The 13,757-nt window shown below is 61.6% G+C and overlaps 1 protein-coding gene across 1 annotated transcript; it reads right to left on the bottom strand.

Moving 5' to 3' along the window:
• Positions 1-835: 835 nt before the first annotated feature.
• Positions 836-10,639, bottom strand: LOC128845987 (uncharacterized). Its single transcript, XM_054045084.1, has 10 exons — positions 9,980-10,639; positions 9,452-9,682; positions 7,217-7,417; positions 6,975-7,002; positions 4,522-5,969; positions 3,946-4,000; positions 3,235-3,765; positions 2,814-2,950; positions 2,262-2,433; positions 836-1,819 (listed from the first exon to the last, which is right to left on the bottom strand). Exons 1-10 carry the CDS (start codon positions 10,637-10,639, stop codon positions 1,524-1,526), a joined length of 3,759 nt encoding a protein of 1,252 aa, XP_053901059.1. The 3' UTR covers positions 836-1,523.
• Between the last annotated feature and the right edge of the window lie 3,118 nt (positions 10,640-13,757).

Raw genomic sequence — 13,757 nt, 5'->3', positions numbered from 1 at the left:
TCAATGGTAGGATCGGACCTGGGGTCTCCCCCAGCCCGTGTGAGGGCCCGGTCTACCAGGCTACAGAGTCACACTCACTCCAGGCCCAAGACCCTTTCATTATTTATCCACAGTGGAGCAACTTGGACAGAAGAGACTGAAGGGACCCATGCATCAGGGCAGGCACGCAGAAAAGTCGCCGGGCTGGGTGGATCACTGATTTGGTGTCATATGTAGAAAGGATCTGGGGCTAGAGCAGTGGTCCCCAAACTTTTTCAGTGTTGCCCCCCTTATCTAGTCCTCAATCCCCCAAGAGCCAGGGTGGGAGGGCAGGGCGGGGATGGGGCAGGGCTGGGGAAGAAGAGTCATGCTTGAGGCAGGACAGGGGAGCTGCCAGTACCTCTTTTGCCAGAGCTGTCCCTGAATGCTCCTCCAGGCTTCCTGTCCCCCAGTGGCAGAGGCTGGTTACTGCAGTGCTGTATGCTGCAATACAGCAATGCTGATCGGACACTGCCAGGTCCCCTTTATGACTGGACTTTCCAGTCGAAAACTGGACACCTGGCAACCCTAAGCCGGGGCCAGGGGCTGGGACGGGAGCAGCAGCTGGAGCTGGGGATGGGGATGGAGTAGAGCTGGGCGCAGAGCAGGGCTCTGTGGTGCTCGCTCCCTGCCCCCAGCGGGCTGCCCCAGGCGTGCCGCGCCCCCCCTGAAATGTTCCTCCCACCCCCCTAGAGGGGCACGCCCCACAGTTTGGAGACCACTGGACTAGAGGGACAATGTAAGTCCCCTCACCTGCATGTCCAGTGGGGAAAATGTTTAAAAAGAAGAAAACGAAAGGAGGGGACCAAAATAATCCAAAAATGTTTGTTTGTTTTTTAGATATTTGACAACAGAATCAAGACACAAATTGAAATTGGAAAACAATGAAAATGTTCATTGCAATGAGCTTTTTCCTATCCAGAAAACTTCTTGAGAGCCCCCTGCTTTTCTGAAATAGTTTGATTTATACGAAATTATAACCCTCTTCTCCTGCCGGCATTCCTCCTCCTCGTGGGTGCAGCTGGATCGACAAGATGCCATGCCCTTCCCTGAGCTAGGCCCACAGGTCTGAAACCGCCAGGAGATTGAACAGGAAATTATACAGCCTCCCAGAAACAAGCCGGACGTTCCCTCAGCTGTTGACAAATGGAGAATCCCCACTTGTGGGCAGCTGTACTGTGCTGATGGCACACAGCTGAGTGGCGAGCACGCCTTCTAGGAGGGGGCAGCGGGATGTGTATCAGCTCATCTTTCTCCCCCATCCCATGGCCCAGTCAGTTCTCTCTGCTGGAGCTGTGAATGCTGGGAATGCTCTGGAGAATCTCCACTAGCTGTCAGCAGTATAGGGCCAAGGACATGCAGCTGAGCAGTTCCAAATCCAACCAGTGCATGAGTACACATGTGCACACGTTCCACGCCTGACGCTGCCCGGCCCCACAGCTATTCTTCAGCTGCCAGGCAAGCAGTGCCCAGGTTCTGTGGCCTGTCCCAGGGCAGCACGGTTCTCAGTTCAGGTGCGGCCTGGTGCCCCGGAAGGTAATGAGGTACTCGGGGTAGGTGAGGTCGTCGAAGAAGGTGACGAAGATGCTGGGGCGGGAGACCATGTTGACCACGCTGTCGTAACGGCCGCCCCCATCTGGCTTCTCCGGGGGTAGCACCATGTCCTCCTTGCCCTGGGTGAACTGCCCCGTCAGCACCCGCACCTGGAACATAAAGCGGTGCCCGTGGGCGTCGGGCTTAGCGTAGTCCACTGACCGCGCAGCCTCCACCGCGAAGTACAGGCCCTGGCCGTAGATTCCCACTGTGAGAAAGGAGAGAACAGAACAGTCACCCCCAGACACTGAGAGACGGGACACAGGGCCATGTCCTTTGTGGGAGTGCCAGCCCTGAACCATCCCAGGCTGAAACTGGCCGACTTAAGGGGGCAGGAAATGGGACATAGGGCCGTTCCCCTAGAGGAGGCACTGGCCCCAATACGGCCCCAGGGCAGGGGACTGGCTGGCGCTGGGGGGTGAGGAGTGGGACAAGGGGTCTTTCCCCTCTAGGGGGCGCTGGGTCCCATCTTGCTCCAGGGCAGGGACTGCCTGGCTCAGAGGGGTGGGGAATGGGACATGGGGCCTGTCCCGTCTAGGGGGCCCTGGTTCCCGTCCAAGCCCAGGGCAGGACTGGGTGGCCCAGGGGGCGGGGATGGCATACAGTCCTGGTGCCCCCAGCCCCGGGGGCCCCCGGGGGCCCAGCCCCACCCTTGCGGCAGGTGTTCCTGAGGCCGATCTCCTGGATGGAGCGCCGGTTCTCGGGCCACGTGCCGTGGTAGAGGAGACGCTCGTTGAGCTCGCCCGGCGGGTTCTTCTCCTCCATCCAGCAGCGCTGCCAGCAGTAGGAGACCCACAGGACTTGGTTCTGCACCCTCTGGATCTGCAGGGGACAGGGCAGGGACCGTGGGCATGGCCAGGAGCTGCCAAGGGCACCCCCGTGTGGGGTGGGGGGGCACCCAGCCTTTCAGGTTCTTCCCATCCCACCTTGGCCAGAGCTTCAGTCCCAGGTCCCCAATCCCCTGCAGCTCTGTCAGGGGACACCCCCCAATGGCCACGGACATCTGGCCTTCCTGCCCCCATGGAGAGCCCTCCAAGGACCTCCTTCCTCCCTGCAGACAGGGCCAGGGAAGCTCCCCGTCACTGAGCCCAACCCACAGCTGGCGCTAGGAGAGATTCCCCCCTCCCCCTGACTGGGCTTTGGGACCCACAGGGGGTGTCTCTCAGCCCCAGCCCCAGAGCCCCCCAGCCCCTCACACTCACGTGGAGGATGCAGTAGCCCAGGGCCGTCTGCTTGAACCCATTGGCCACCTCCTGGTACTCCTCTGAGCCCTCCGCCAGCTCCACCAGCCTCACCAGGCTCTCACCCATGGGCTCCCAGTGTGGGGCAAGGCACCTGTCTGCAATGAGAGATGGGGTCAGTCAGTGGGGAGCCGCCCCAGGCCCAGTCCCTGACCTAGGGCCGGATGGGAGCTGGCGCCCCCATGAGAGGAAAGGCCCCGTGCCCCATTCCCTGCCCCAGTCCCAGTCCCCCAAAGTCAGATGGGAGCTGGCACCCCCTGGAGAGGAAAGGTGCCATTGCCCATTCCCTGTCCCCAAGGCAGCCAGTCCCACACTGGTGCCCTCCTGTCCAGCAGTGGGGCAGCGGTGGGCGGGTCTTTGGAAGGGGGTTGGTTCCTCTCACCCCACAGGCAGATCTCCCGGCGGAGGCGGATGGGGGCCCCAGTGCCCGGCGCAACGCCCACTGCCTTGAGAAGGTCGATCTCTGCCTGCTGCCCGTCCCACTCGATCTCTGCCCGGCGCTCCCCGCTGGCGTACGCCGTCTCCAGCCGCTGGTTGGTGGCCACATTGAAGGGATGCCAGCCGGCCGGGGCCAGGTGCTGCCACTTGACCAGCCCATACAGCACCTCGGCCTCCACCCGCTGGCGCTGGGCAGCCTGGATCCTGGTGTGGACAGCAGCCACGGCCTTGGCCACATCCTCCCAGGCGCCCCGCACACGCAGCACATTGCCCGGTAGGCGCCGGAGGCTGACAGGGAAGTGGTACAGCGAGGCCTGGCCGAGCTCCCGCAGGGCCTGGGCACCAACGGCCACCAGCTCCGCATTGCAGACGCTTTCGTCGTGGAACTGGGCCACGAAGCCGGCCACGGCTGCCTTCACCCGGCCCACGTCAGGCTCTCGGCCCACCACGCGGAGCTCCAGCCCCTTGGGGGCCCCTGGGAATGCAGAGAGGGGTCCTGAATAGGTGGGTCAGCACCAGTGGGGCTCGGTTAGCAGGGGCAGTGGGTCAGAAGCGAGGGGTACTGGCAGAGCTGGAGGGGGCCCAGGGCTAGGGTAGCAGGGGGCTATGGACTGGGAGTGCGGACCAACCCTCCAGATCCTTGCATTGCTCTTACCTGCCTGCACCTTCGGGGGCTTTCTTGGGGCATTGGGAGCCTGCAGAGCTGCACCCTGCAGAGGAGGACAGAGCTGGCTGAAGAGGGCACGGGGCACTGCTAACTCCATGCAGCCCATGGCCGTGCTGCTCCCCCGAACCTCCGTGCCCGGCCTCAGGTGCCCTGTCCTGCCCAGGGGACACAGACACCTGGCCGGGGGGATGGGCCACTCACCAGGTTCACAGACCCAGAAATTGAGGAACAAAGAGGGGGAGGGAGGCAGGAAGTCAGGGGCAAAGCAGAGAATAGAACCCAGGAACCCCCACACACCGCCCCAATTCCCGCTCTAACCACTAGACCCCATTCCTTTCCCAGAGCCAGCAGAAAACCCAGGAGTCCTAGCTCCCAGCCCCCCTGCTCCACCCACTGGATCCCACTGCCCTCTCAGACCTGAGACGGATCCCAGGAGTCCTGTCCTCTCAGCCCAGACCGCCCCTCCCCAGTTCTCGTAGTGCCAGCTCCCATGTCTCTGACTCTGACAAACCCGGCGACCCTGGGCAACCTGCCCGCCCTCAGGCTGCCACCCACAGCTCTCACCTGCCCACAGGTGCTGGAGGGGCCATTTGTAGGGGGGTCTCCTCGCAGGCTCACCACGCAGCAGAGCTGCTGAGCCAAGTCCTGCAGGAGGGTCGCCCCCTCCCCACAGAGGTACTCGCCCAAGGCTCGGCCCCTGATGGGCACCGTGCCCAACACCAGGGAGTCCAGGTCAGCCTTGATGGCCCTTCTGGCCAGCCGCAGGTGACGCAGGAGGCCCCGCAGCCCCAGGGACAGCACCCGAGTGTTGGGGTGCAGCTGGACGGTGACCCGGAGGTGCTCCCAGTCCATCAAGCGCAGCAGCTTTGCCCCAGCTTCTGCCAGCTCTGGCCGGGGAACGTCCAGCCGCTCCTCGGCTGGTGAGTTATTCTGCAGATACTCCCGGACAGCTGCCTCCGCCTGGGCCACGTAGGGCTGGAAGCCCACCACCACTAGGTGCTCCCGGCTCGCGGCACAATGCAGGGCCACATCCCACTGGGCGCCCAGCCCAGCCAGCAGCTCGCCCCACTCCTGACCCTGTGTGGCCCATTGCACGCCCTCCTCGATCGGCACCGTCTGGCAGCCCACCAGGCCGCCCAGCAGCTCCGCCGCATGCTGCAGCTTCTCCTGCTCCAGCCCAGCCACCGAGACGCCCTCAGAGGGCGCCAGCCCAGCATGGAGGTCCCAGGCCAGCTCAGTCCCTGAGTCACTGGCGGGGAGCTCCGGCTCGGCAAGAAGATCCCAGGCTAGCTCGGTTCCCGAGACAGCAGGGGGGAGCTCTAGGATGGCGGCGATGCCCCGGTCCAGGAAGAAGCTGGGGGTGAAGACATCCTCTCGGTGCTCCTGGATGAAGCGCACCTGGAGAGGCGAGACGGGCACCGACAGGACCCGGAATGCCCTGAGCAGCTGCTGGCACCGGCTCTCCACCTTGGCCACTTGCCGGCGGGGTCCCCGGAAGATGATGATAGCTGGGGCGCCCTGTCGAAGCTCCATGCTGACGTGGGGGTCAAGGAGCTCCTTCTCCACCACGTCCCTGACGATGACCCACCTGGGCAGAGGCTCGGCCGAGTACTTCCGGCTCACCAGCTGCCTCTGGAAGGCCCTCACAGCCAGGTGCTGGAGGAACGGTGCCATCTCCCCTGCCAAGCCGACAAAGCCCTCCCCGTCATAGACCCGGATGGACCCGAACTCCTCCACCAGGGATGGCTCGGCAGCCAGGGCCTCCAGCAGGTCCTCTCGGCCCTCGTGATGCACCACGTAACGCTGGCGCACTGAGCGAAATGCCGCTTCCCAGCCGCGCGGCTCCTCAGGGCTGGCCACTGTCAGGAAGGTCAGGATTCCCCAGTGGGGACAGGCCTGGAACACATAGCCGGCCTCCTCCAGGCGTCCCTTGAACTCTCGCCGCACGGCCGGGCTCTCGTCCACATAGCGAAGGAAGAGGGGGTGTTCTGGCCAGCAGAACCCCACGGCCTCTGTGGGGAGAGAGGAAAATGGCTGGGACCCGCCGGTGAGTCGGAGAGCCGGGAGGGGCCTGGCCCTGGGAGTTCGGGCACCCGACTGCCGTGGATTGTACAATGGGGGGGGGTCAAGCTACATGGAGGGGTTAGATACCCTTGAGTCCTTCTGAGATACCTCAAATGGCGCTGGGCGGCTCAGCAGATGGCGCTCTCCCCCAACAGTCAGTGCTGGCCCCATTGCAACACTAGGGGACGCTGTGCGACAGGGAGCAGGACTTCAGCAGGGGGCGCTCTCCCCCTAGCAGTCAGGGCTCTGGTGGCGATGCAGCATTTCAATATGGCTGGCCCTGGTGATTTGGGGAACTGGGGAAACGCCCATCCTCCGGGAACCCAAGCAAGAGGTTGGCAGCTGCTGCCTTTGATGGCTCCCAGCCTGAGTCACACAGCTGGTGCTGGGGCACGGCACCTACCCAGCTGCCTTCTGCCTGGAGTGGTGGGAGGCCAGGTGGGCTGCGAGTGGCGGGGGGTCCCTAGCAGCAGGCGTCGCTGCTGGGCCTGACAGGGGCGAGGCACAAGGAACCATCGGATTGGCGCTCCAGGACCAGCCCAGGAGGGCAGGCTCTGACCTCCGGCCCAGAGAATGCTCCCGGGCGGTGGGGAAACTGAGGCAGGGCCATGCATATTACTGTGAGTCTGGCTGTAAGTCAAGAGCACTGGAGCTGGGGGGCCTATCAACTGTCACAGACCCCTGACCGTAACCCCCAGTGCCCCATGGCTGGAGAGACTCGGGGGGGTCGGCACTGCTCCTGGGGGTCCCATTTCTGAGAAGCACTGGGAAGCGGGGCCTGTGCCGGAGAGGACAAGGGGAGAGATGCTGCTGCAACCCGCTGAGCACAGAGGCCCCAAACCTAGCCACTGTGGTGGGTCCAGCAGAGGGCGCCACAGGCCCTGGAACGCAAGTAACGGCAAGGGGTCACCGGTATCACACTCAGCGCACCCGGGAGAGTCACGGGCTCTTACCAGCCGGGGTGCTAGGATCTTCAGCCACCTGCCAGGGAGGGCAAGAAAGGAGTCAGTTTATTTATGAGACACGCCCCTCCCAGAGCCGGGGATAGAACCCAGGAGTCCTGACTCCCAGCCTGCCCCCACCCCCAAGCTCTAACCATTAGACCCCAATTCCCCCCCTCCAAGGCCAGGGATGGAACCCAGGAGTCCTGCCCTGCAGCCTCCCACCCCTCCCCCAGGTGACCTGCCCCATTTACCGGGCAAGGAGCCGGCAGCCCCAGCGGGCAGACGATTTCCACCAGTTTCATCCAGGTGTTGGGCTGGTGCTCCAGGAAGCAGCTGATTTCCTCCAGCATGGCCAGCAGGGTCTGACCGGCCCCCAGCAGCGGGAAGGACACGGACTCCAGGAACGCGCCGTACACAGAACAGAGGCAGCTTCGCACCATCTGGCGCATGACCTGCAGGGACCGAGAACAACGGGGGAATAGATTATGGGAATATGTAGGAAGATTCTCCTATCTATCTATCTATCTATCTATCTATCTATCTATCTATCTATCTATCTATCTATCTATCTATCAGAGAAGTAAACCGATATTCCTTCAGCGAGGCCTCCAGTTCTGGAAGTGGGAACTCGAGGAGAGAAGAGACTCCCTTTATTCGACATTGGTGAGGCCTCATCTGGAATACTGTGTCCAGTTTTGGTCCCCACACTACAAGAAGGATGTGGAAAAATTGGAAAGAGTCCAGCGGAGGGCAACAAAAATGATTAGGGGTCTGGAGCACATGACTTATGAGGAGAGGCTGAGAGAACTGGGATTGTTTAGTCTCCAGAAGAGAAGAATGAGGGGGGATTTGATAGCAGCCTTCAACTACCTGAAGGGGGGTTCCAAAGAGGATGGAGCTCGGCTGTTCTCAGTGGTGGCAGATGACAGAACAAGGAGCAATGGTCTCAAGTTGCAGTGGGGGAGGTCCAGGTTGGATATCAGGAAAAACTATTTCACTAGGAGGGTGGTGAAACACTGGAATGCGTTACCTAGGGAGGTGGTGGAGTCTCCTTCCTTGGAGGTTTTTAAGGCCCGGCTTGACAAAGCCCTGGCTGGGATGATTTAGCTGGGAATTGGTCCTGCTTTGAGCAGGGGGTTGGACTAGATGACCTCTTGAGGTCCCTTCCAACTCTGATATTCTATGATTCTATGATTCTATGAGACAGACGGGTGATGTCTGTCCGTTACGCGGCACCTAGCCGGCGACAGAGGCTACAAAACACAAGGTATTTAGGATTCGCTGCTATCTTAGCTTCAAGGATGACCTAACACCTTTTTTCCCTTGGCTTCATTAACCTGTGAGAACTCCCAGGCTTTTCTCTCCTGGAAGTCTCTATGGATGCCAGGGAAACAGGGAGCCCACAGGCAAGTTCTTTTGGTTTTCAAGACATATTTTTGCTTTTCAGAAACTGCCCATGGCAACGGCTTCAGTAAAAAGTTTCATTTTTGGCGGGGAAAAATTAGTTTTCAGAAACTGCTTCCAGCAAACCGGCTGCTTTTCAGTGACACCTCTGGGGGCTCAGCACAAATGTTCAGTTTACAAAACCTGCTGATGTTAAAACAAAATGGTAAAACAATGGCTATTAACCAGGATGTTCAGGGATGTTGTCCCTAGCCTCTGTTTGTCAGGGGCTGGGAATGGGCGACAGGTGATGAATCACTTGATGATTTCCTGTTCTGTTCATTCCCTCTGGGGCACCTGGCATTGGCCACTGTCGGAAGACAAGCTACTGGGCTAGATGGACCTTTGGTCTGACCCAGTATGGCCGTTCTTGTGTTCTTACGTTCAGGTTTTGGTCAAAATTTTCAGTTTGGGGGGGGGGGGGGGAATCCGTTTTGGGGAAAGAAAGACTTTCCGATTTTCGTAGGACTTAGAGAAAAGGAGGGTGGTGAAGCACTGGAATGGGTTACCTAGGGAAGTGGTGGAATCTCCATCCTTAGAGGTTTTGAAGGCCCGGCTTGACAAAGCCCTGGCTGGGATGATTTAGTTGGGGTTGTTCCTGCTTTGAGCAGGGGGTTAGACTAGATGACCTCCTGAGGTCCCTTCCAACCCAGATATTCTATGATTCTATGAAAAGATTCTGAATTTCCCTAACAAACCAGATATGGTGGAGGGAAAATGTTTGCCACAACTTTACAGTTTATGGGCTTTTCTATGAAAAACTGAAATACATCAATTTCTCCAGGATGCTGTTTGGTTTGGAACAACGCTGGGTGGAGAACTGCTGACCCGCTCTAGAGAGTGATATTCCTGTACCAAGGGGTTTAGGAGCCTAAAGACAGAGTGGCGCCTCATTGCCCCTTAGACTTGCAAAGGCCTGTCTAGGCACCTAAACCCCTTGCTACGTCCTGTCCCAGGCATCTAGTAGAGCTGGGTAGCAGAGGGAGGGGGGGATCCAGGGGCTACAGCAGAGATACGTGGCGTATGGGGTGGCCCCCCTTTACCTCTGGCGCTCCCTGCTGCTGCAGTGCCTCGCCATCCAGCTGCACAAGGTACAGCACTTTGCAGTGCAGATCCGGTAGGGCCATGCCTGGCACTGTCAGCACCTTCCCCGGTTGGAGCTCCCCGCTGTGGCCTGCAGCTCCCAGCGCCCTCTCGGCCAGGGCCTGGACCTCCTGAGGGCACCACTCCAGCCCATCCGTCTCCAGCACCACCGGCAGCACCAGCACATCCGTCTGTCCCCAACACAGAGCCAAGGAGCGTGAACAGACGCTCGGACCGGCTCCTTGGGGGCTCACCGCTCCCACCTCTGGGGCTGGGGACAACGGCCAGGGGGTCTCCAAACAAGGTGAGCCCTAGACAGACCGTCTTCCTACAGAGCAGCTGGGAGAGAAGGTGCTAGGGATAGAACCCAGGAGTCCTGGCTCCCAGCCCCCTCCCTGCTCTAACCATTAGACCCCACTCCCCTCCCAGAGCCGGAAGACAACCCAGGAGCCCTGGCTCCCAGCCCCCACTCTAACCAAGGCACTGACCTCCTGGCTGGCGAGGGACCCGCTGACCACCTGGGTGCGGACTCTCTCCTGGGCCCGGAGGACATTCCTCAGCAGCTCCTGCCGGTTCTCGCCAAGTGGCCACCGCTTGGCACATGCCCTATGGAAGGTGGCCACCAGGGCCCCATCAGCGGCCACCACGGAGATGCTGCTCAGGGGGGCGGCAGGGCAGCCCCGGGCGAAGGTGTCGATGGCCTCAGCCACGGCCTCCACCAGCCACATGCTTTCCGAGTCCACACAGATGGCCACAGAGGTGACCTGCATCCGGGCCACAGCCTCCAGGGTCAGCAGCACCGCCCCGGCTGCCAGTCCCCCAGCCCCCGGCGGGGAGCAGACTTCCAGGCGGGCGTGAGGAGCCCCTCGCCGGCTCAACGCCCTCCGGGTCACCACGCTGGCCCCGCTGTCCGGGCCGGACTCACCACCCAGCCTCACCACGGCTCCCGCCCGGATCCCGGCACCATCTCCCTCCCCGAGGCACAGCCTGAGCCCTGGGCACGGCCGGAAGAACCAGCCCACCGAGGGCACTGCCCTGCCCACCAGGATCAGCAGCTCACTGATGGCCACTTTGGCAGCCAGCGCTGCCTCCCGGGGGCCAGAGAGGGCCAGGGTGCCAGCATCCCCCTGGCAGTGCCCGCTGGCCATCACCTGCCAGAGGGAGGGTGCCAGGACCCCCGAAAGCTGCTCCCACAGATCCATCTCTGGCAGTGTAATGAACAAGGTCTCTGTGAATCGGGTTCCCGGGGGGGCTCCTTGTGGGCCCCGGTGGGTGGGTCTCAGCTCTGTCCTTGCCACAGGCCCCTCAGGGCACAGCATCGCCCTCTCTCCTGCTTTGGCATCGCTGGTGGGGGGCTGGATGCACCGCCCAGCTCTGCCCCCGAGGGCCACCGGCGCACCAAGCTTGCTTGAGAGTCGTCCCCAGACGGCCAAGACGGGTCCCATCGTGGCCTGGAGTGCCCAGCAGGTCGACAGCGCAGAGAGGCCAGGAACGGCTCACGGCCCACGGCCCACGCCTGGTCTTGGAGCTCTGCTAGAGACAGCGCCGGGTGGTGGTTAGAGTGGGCAGCAGCAGACTGGACTCCTGGGTTCTATCCCTGGCTCTGGGAGGAGAGTGGGGTCTAGTGGTTAGAGTGGAGGGCGGGGGCTGGGCGCACGAGGAGAGATGTCCCCTCCACAGGGTGCTGGCCAGCCAGTGCCGCCCCTGCCCTGGGCCCGAAATGGGTGGCTGGTGCCACCCCCAGTGCTGTGTCTGGCCCTTGGCTGTGCCAGCAGCCCCGACAGATGATCCACTGCTCCATGGCCACCAATCCCCCTCCATCCCGGGCGCTCCCACCTACCTGCTGCACCAGCCTCTGCCCTCACAGCCCCCTCTGCGGGCTCACACTCCTCCGACACCTCCTTGGCTCAGGCCCAGCTGGGCAGAGGTGCTGCCAGGGCAGATTGAAACCTCCCTGGGCTCCCGGCTGGGAAATGAAGGTTCCCCTGCCCGGGTTTCACTTTCCATTCCTCCCCAGTGCCGGTGAGTTTCATGCTCGTGGGTGGGGCAGAGAGGCTTTGGCCCCAGGAGAAGCCACCCAGCTGAGGTGGAGCTGGAGAGGCCAGGGGCTCTGGGAAGCCAATTGGAGGGATTGCCCGCTGGGCTGGGCACATCCAGAGCAAACCTGGGCAACGGGCCCAAGGGTGTAGCTGAAATCTGTCTGCAGAGCGACTCACAAACGCCAGCCAAATCTCCTTGTGCTCGGGACTGAACGCTGATCTCCGCGCCCCCTTGCCCTCAACCCAGGGTCAATCTGGAGTCACTCCCAATAGCAGTGGGGACAGGGCTGGATTCTGCTCCCAGAACCCTGGGGTCAATCCGGTGTCACGCCCTACCTGCAATGGGGTCACTCCATTGGAGTCAATGGGACCAGGTGCCCAGGTGGTGGACTGTGGCCAGTGCAGCATTGCAGCCAGCAGGGTGATGTTGGTTTGCACCAGCAGCTGGCCAGCCGCGCGTACTGGGGGCGTTTGTGGGGGGGTTGCTCTGGGGGTGGGGGCAGAGAAGGAAGCTGGGGCAGCCAGATGGGGGGGAGTCAGCTGGTCAGTTGCGGTGGATGGATGTGCCAGAGCTGGACCGGATTTATTGCCCCCAACCTGGGGGGCGTGAAGTGGGGGTTATCCTATCTCTTTGCAGTGTTGTATGCGGCTGTTCCGCATCCCAGCGCCGGACAAGCTATCCCTCTGCAGTGTTATATGTGGCTGTCCCCCAGGTGCCCCACCCCAGAGCTGGCTGCATCTCAGAGGCAGGTGCCCCATCCTCTCTCCTGGGCTACATTCGCCATACCCACCGCCCTCACACCCAGCAGGCAGGACCCAAGGAGGGGGCTATCAGCCAGGCTCAGAGGGAGAATTTGGGGCCATTGGTGTCACTGGGATCTGGGGCAGCCCTCTAGCATTGCCCCCTCCGGGTATTATGTGTGGACCCACAGCAGCTGGACCCCAATACCTTAGAGGCCATCAGCCAGCGCCAGAGATTCATTTGGTTTTACTCTAATGCAGGAGAGGAGACCCCGTAGGTGTTAGGGGGAAATCAGTCCGTGTGGCCTGCGGAACTCACTGCTTCTTGTGTCCGGGACGGTGGAGGGGCAGGGTGCAGACCGTGTGTGGAAAGGGGCTACGCTGAGCAGGAATCACAGCCAACCAAGCAACCCTGAGTCCCCCGTGCTGTCCCCTTACCTGGGCTTCCTGCATGAGGGTGGTTCACCCCATGCTGAGATGCAGCTAGCTCTGGGTTGGGGCAGCTGGGGAACAGCCGCACATAACACTGCACAGGGGTGGCTCGCCTGGCACTGAGATGCAGCTAGCTCTGGGTTGGGGCAGCTGGGGAACAGCCGCACATAACACTGCACAGGGGTGGCTCACCTGGCACTGAGATGCAGCTAGCTCTGGGTTGGGGCAGCTGGGGAACAGCCGCACATAACACTGCACAGGGGTGGCTCACCTGGCACTGAGATGCAGCTAGCTCTGGGTTGGGGCAGCTGGGGAACAGCCGCACATAACACTGCACAGGGGTGGCTCACCTGGCACTGAGATGCAGCTAGCTCTGGGTTGGGGCAGCTGGGGAACAGCTGCACATAACGCCACATGGAGATTCCCCAGGTCAGGAACTGGAAGAGACGGTCTGGCTGGGTTCTGCCCGCTAATTCAACTCCCGCTCCCAGCCACATGGGGCATTTCATTTGCTTCCTGAAAGCTCTTTGAGCCCTGTCTGAACTGCCCGCTGGTTGCAGCTTACATCTCCCTGGAATAAATCTTCGCCAAGAGCCCCGGGCAGATCTCCGCCCAGGGGCAGGTTTCAACTTGCAACCTCCATGCCATGGTGGCCCCTGGGAAAAGCTTGGGAATGTAAGAGAAGCTGGTTTGGGGGGCCTGCAGTTCAGGCACCGCCAGGACAAATGGCCTCAATTGAGCTCATGCACCAGACCCAGTGTCCCCAGGAGATGCGCCAAGGCAATGGGGATTCGAAAGCTGCTCTGAAGTGGAGCTGGCACCTACCCCAGCCCCATAGGCAGCGATCTGTCTGGGTAGCCAGTGACCCCTCCCTCCAGGGACCCCCGCAGCTCAACCCACAGGGAGGCAGATTGGGGCTCAGTCCAGCTGCCCCGGTCCCCGGGCTCAGCACCCCTCAGGCCCAGCGCCGCCTTGGGTCCTGGATTCGGCCTGGGGCACAGCTCTGGTCTCAGGGAAGCTGGTTTAGCAGGAGGCGCCAGTCCCCTGCACCCAT

The sequence above is a fragment of the Malaclemys terrapin genome, chromosome 12, assembly GCF_027887155.1.
Source record: "Malaclemys terrapin pileata isolate rMalTer1 chromosome 12, rMalTer1.hap1, whole genome shotgun sequence".
NCBI classification, from domain to species: domain Eukaryota; kingdom Metazoa; phylum Chordata; order Testudines; family Emydidae; genus Malaclemys; species Malaclemys terrapin.
Note: the sequence above shows the minus strand (reverse complement) of the source record. Positions and strands in the feature narration are given on the sequence as shown.

Coding starts and splice junctions, on each gene's coding strand:
- LOC128845987 (XM_054045084.1), bottom strand. CDS start 10,639: ATGGCCAGCGGGCACTGCCAGGGGGATGCTGGCACCCTGGCCCTCTCT. Junction 4,001..4,521: donor CCTCCAGCACCTGTGGGCAG/GTGAGAGCTGTG, acceptor CCTCCTCTGCAG/GGTGCAGCTCTGCAGGCTCC. Junction 2,434..2,813: donor TGGGCTACTGCATCCTCCAC/GTGAGTGTGAGG, acceptor TGTCCCCTGCAG/ATCCAGAGGGTGCAGAACCA.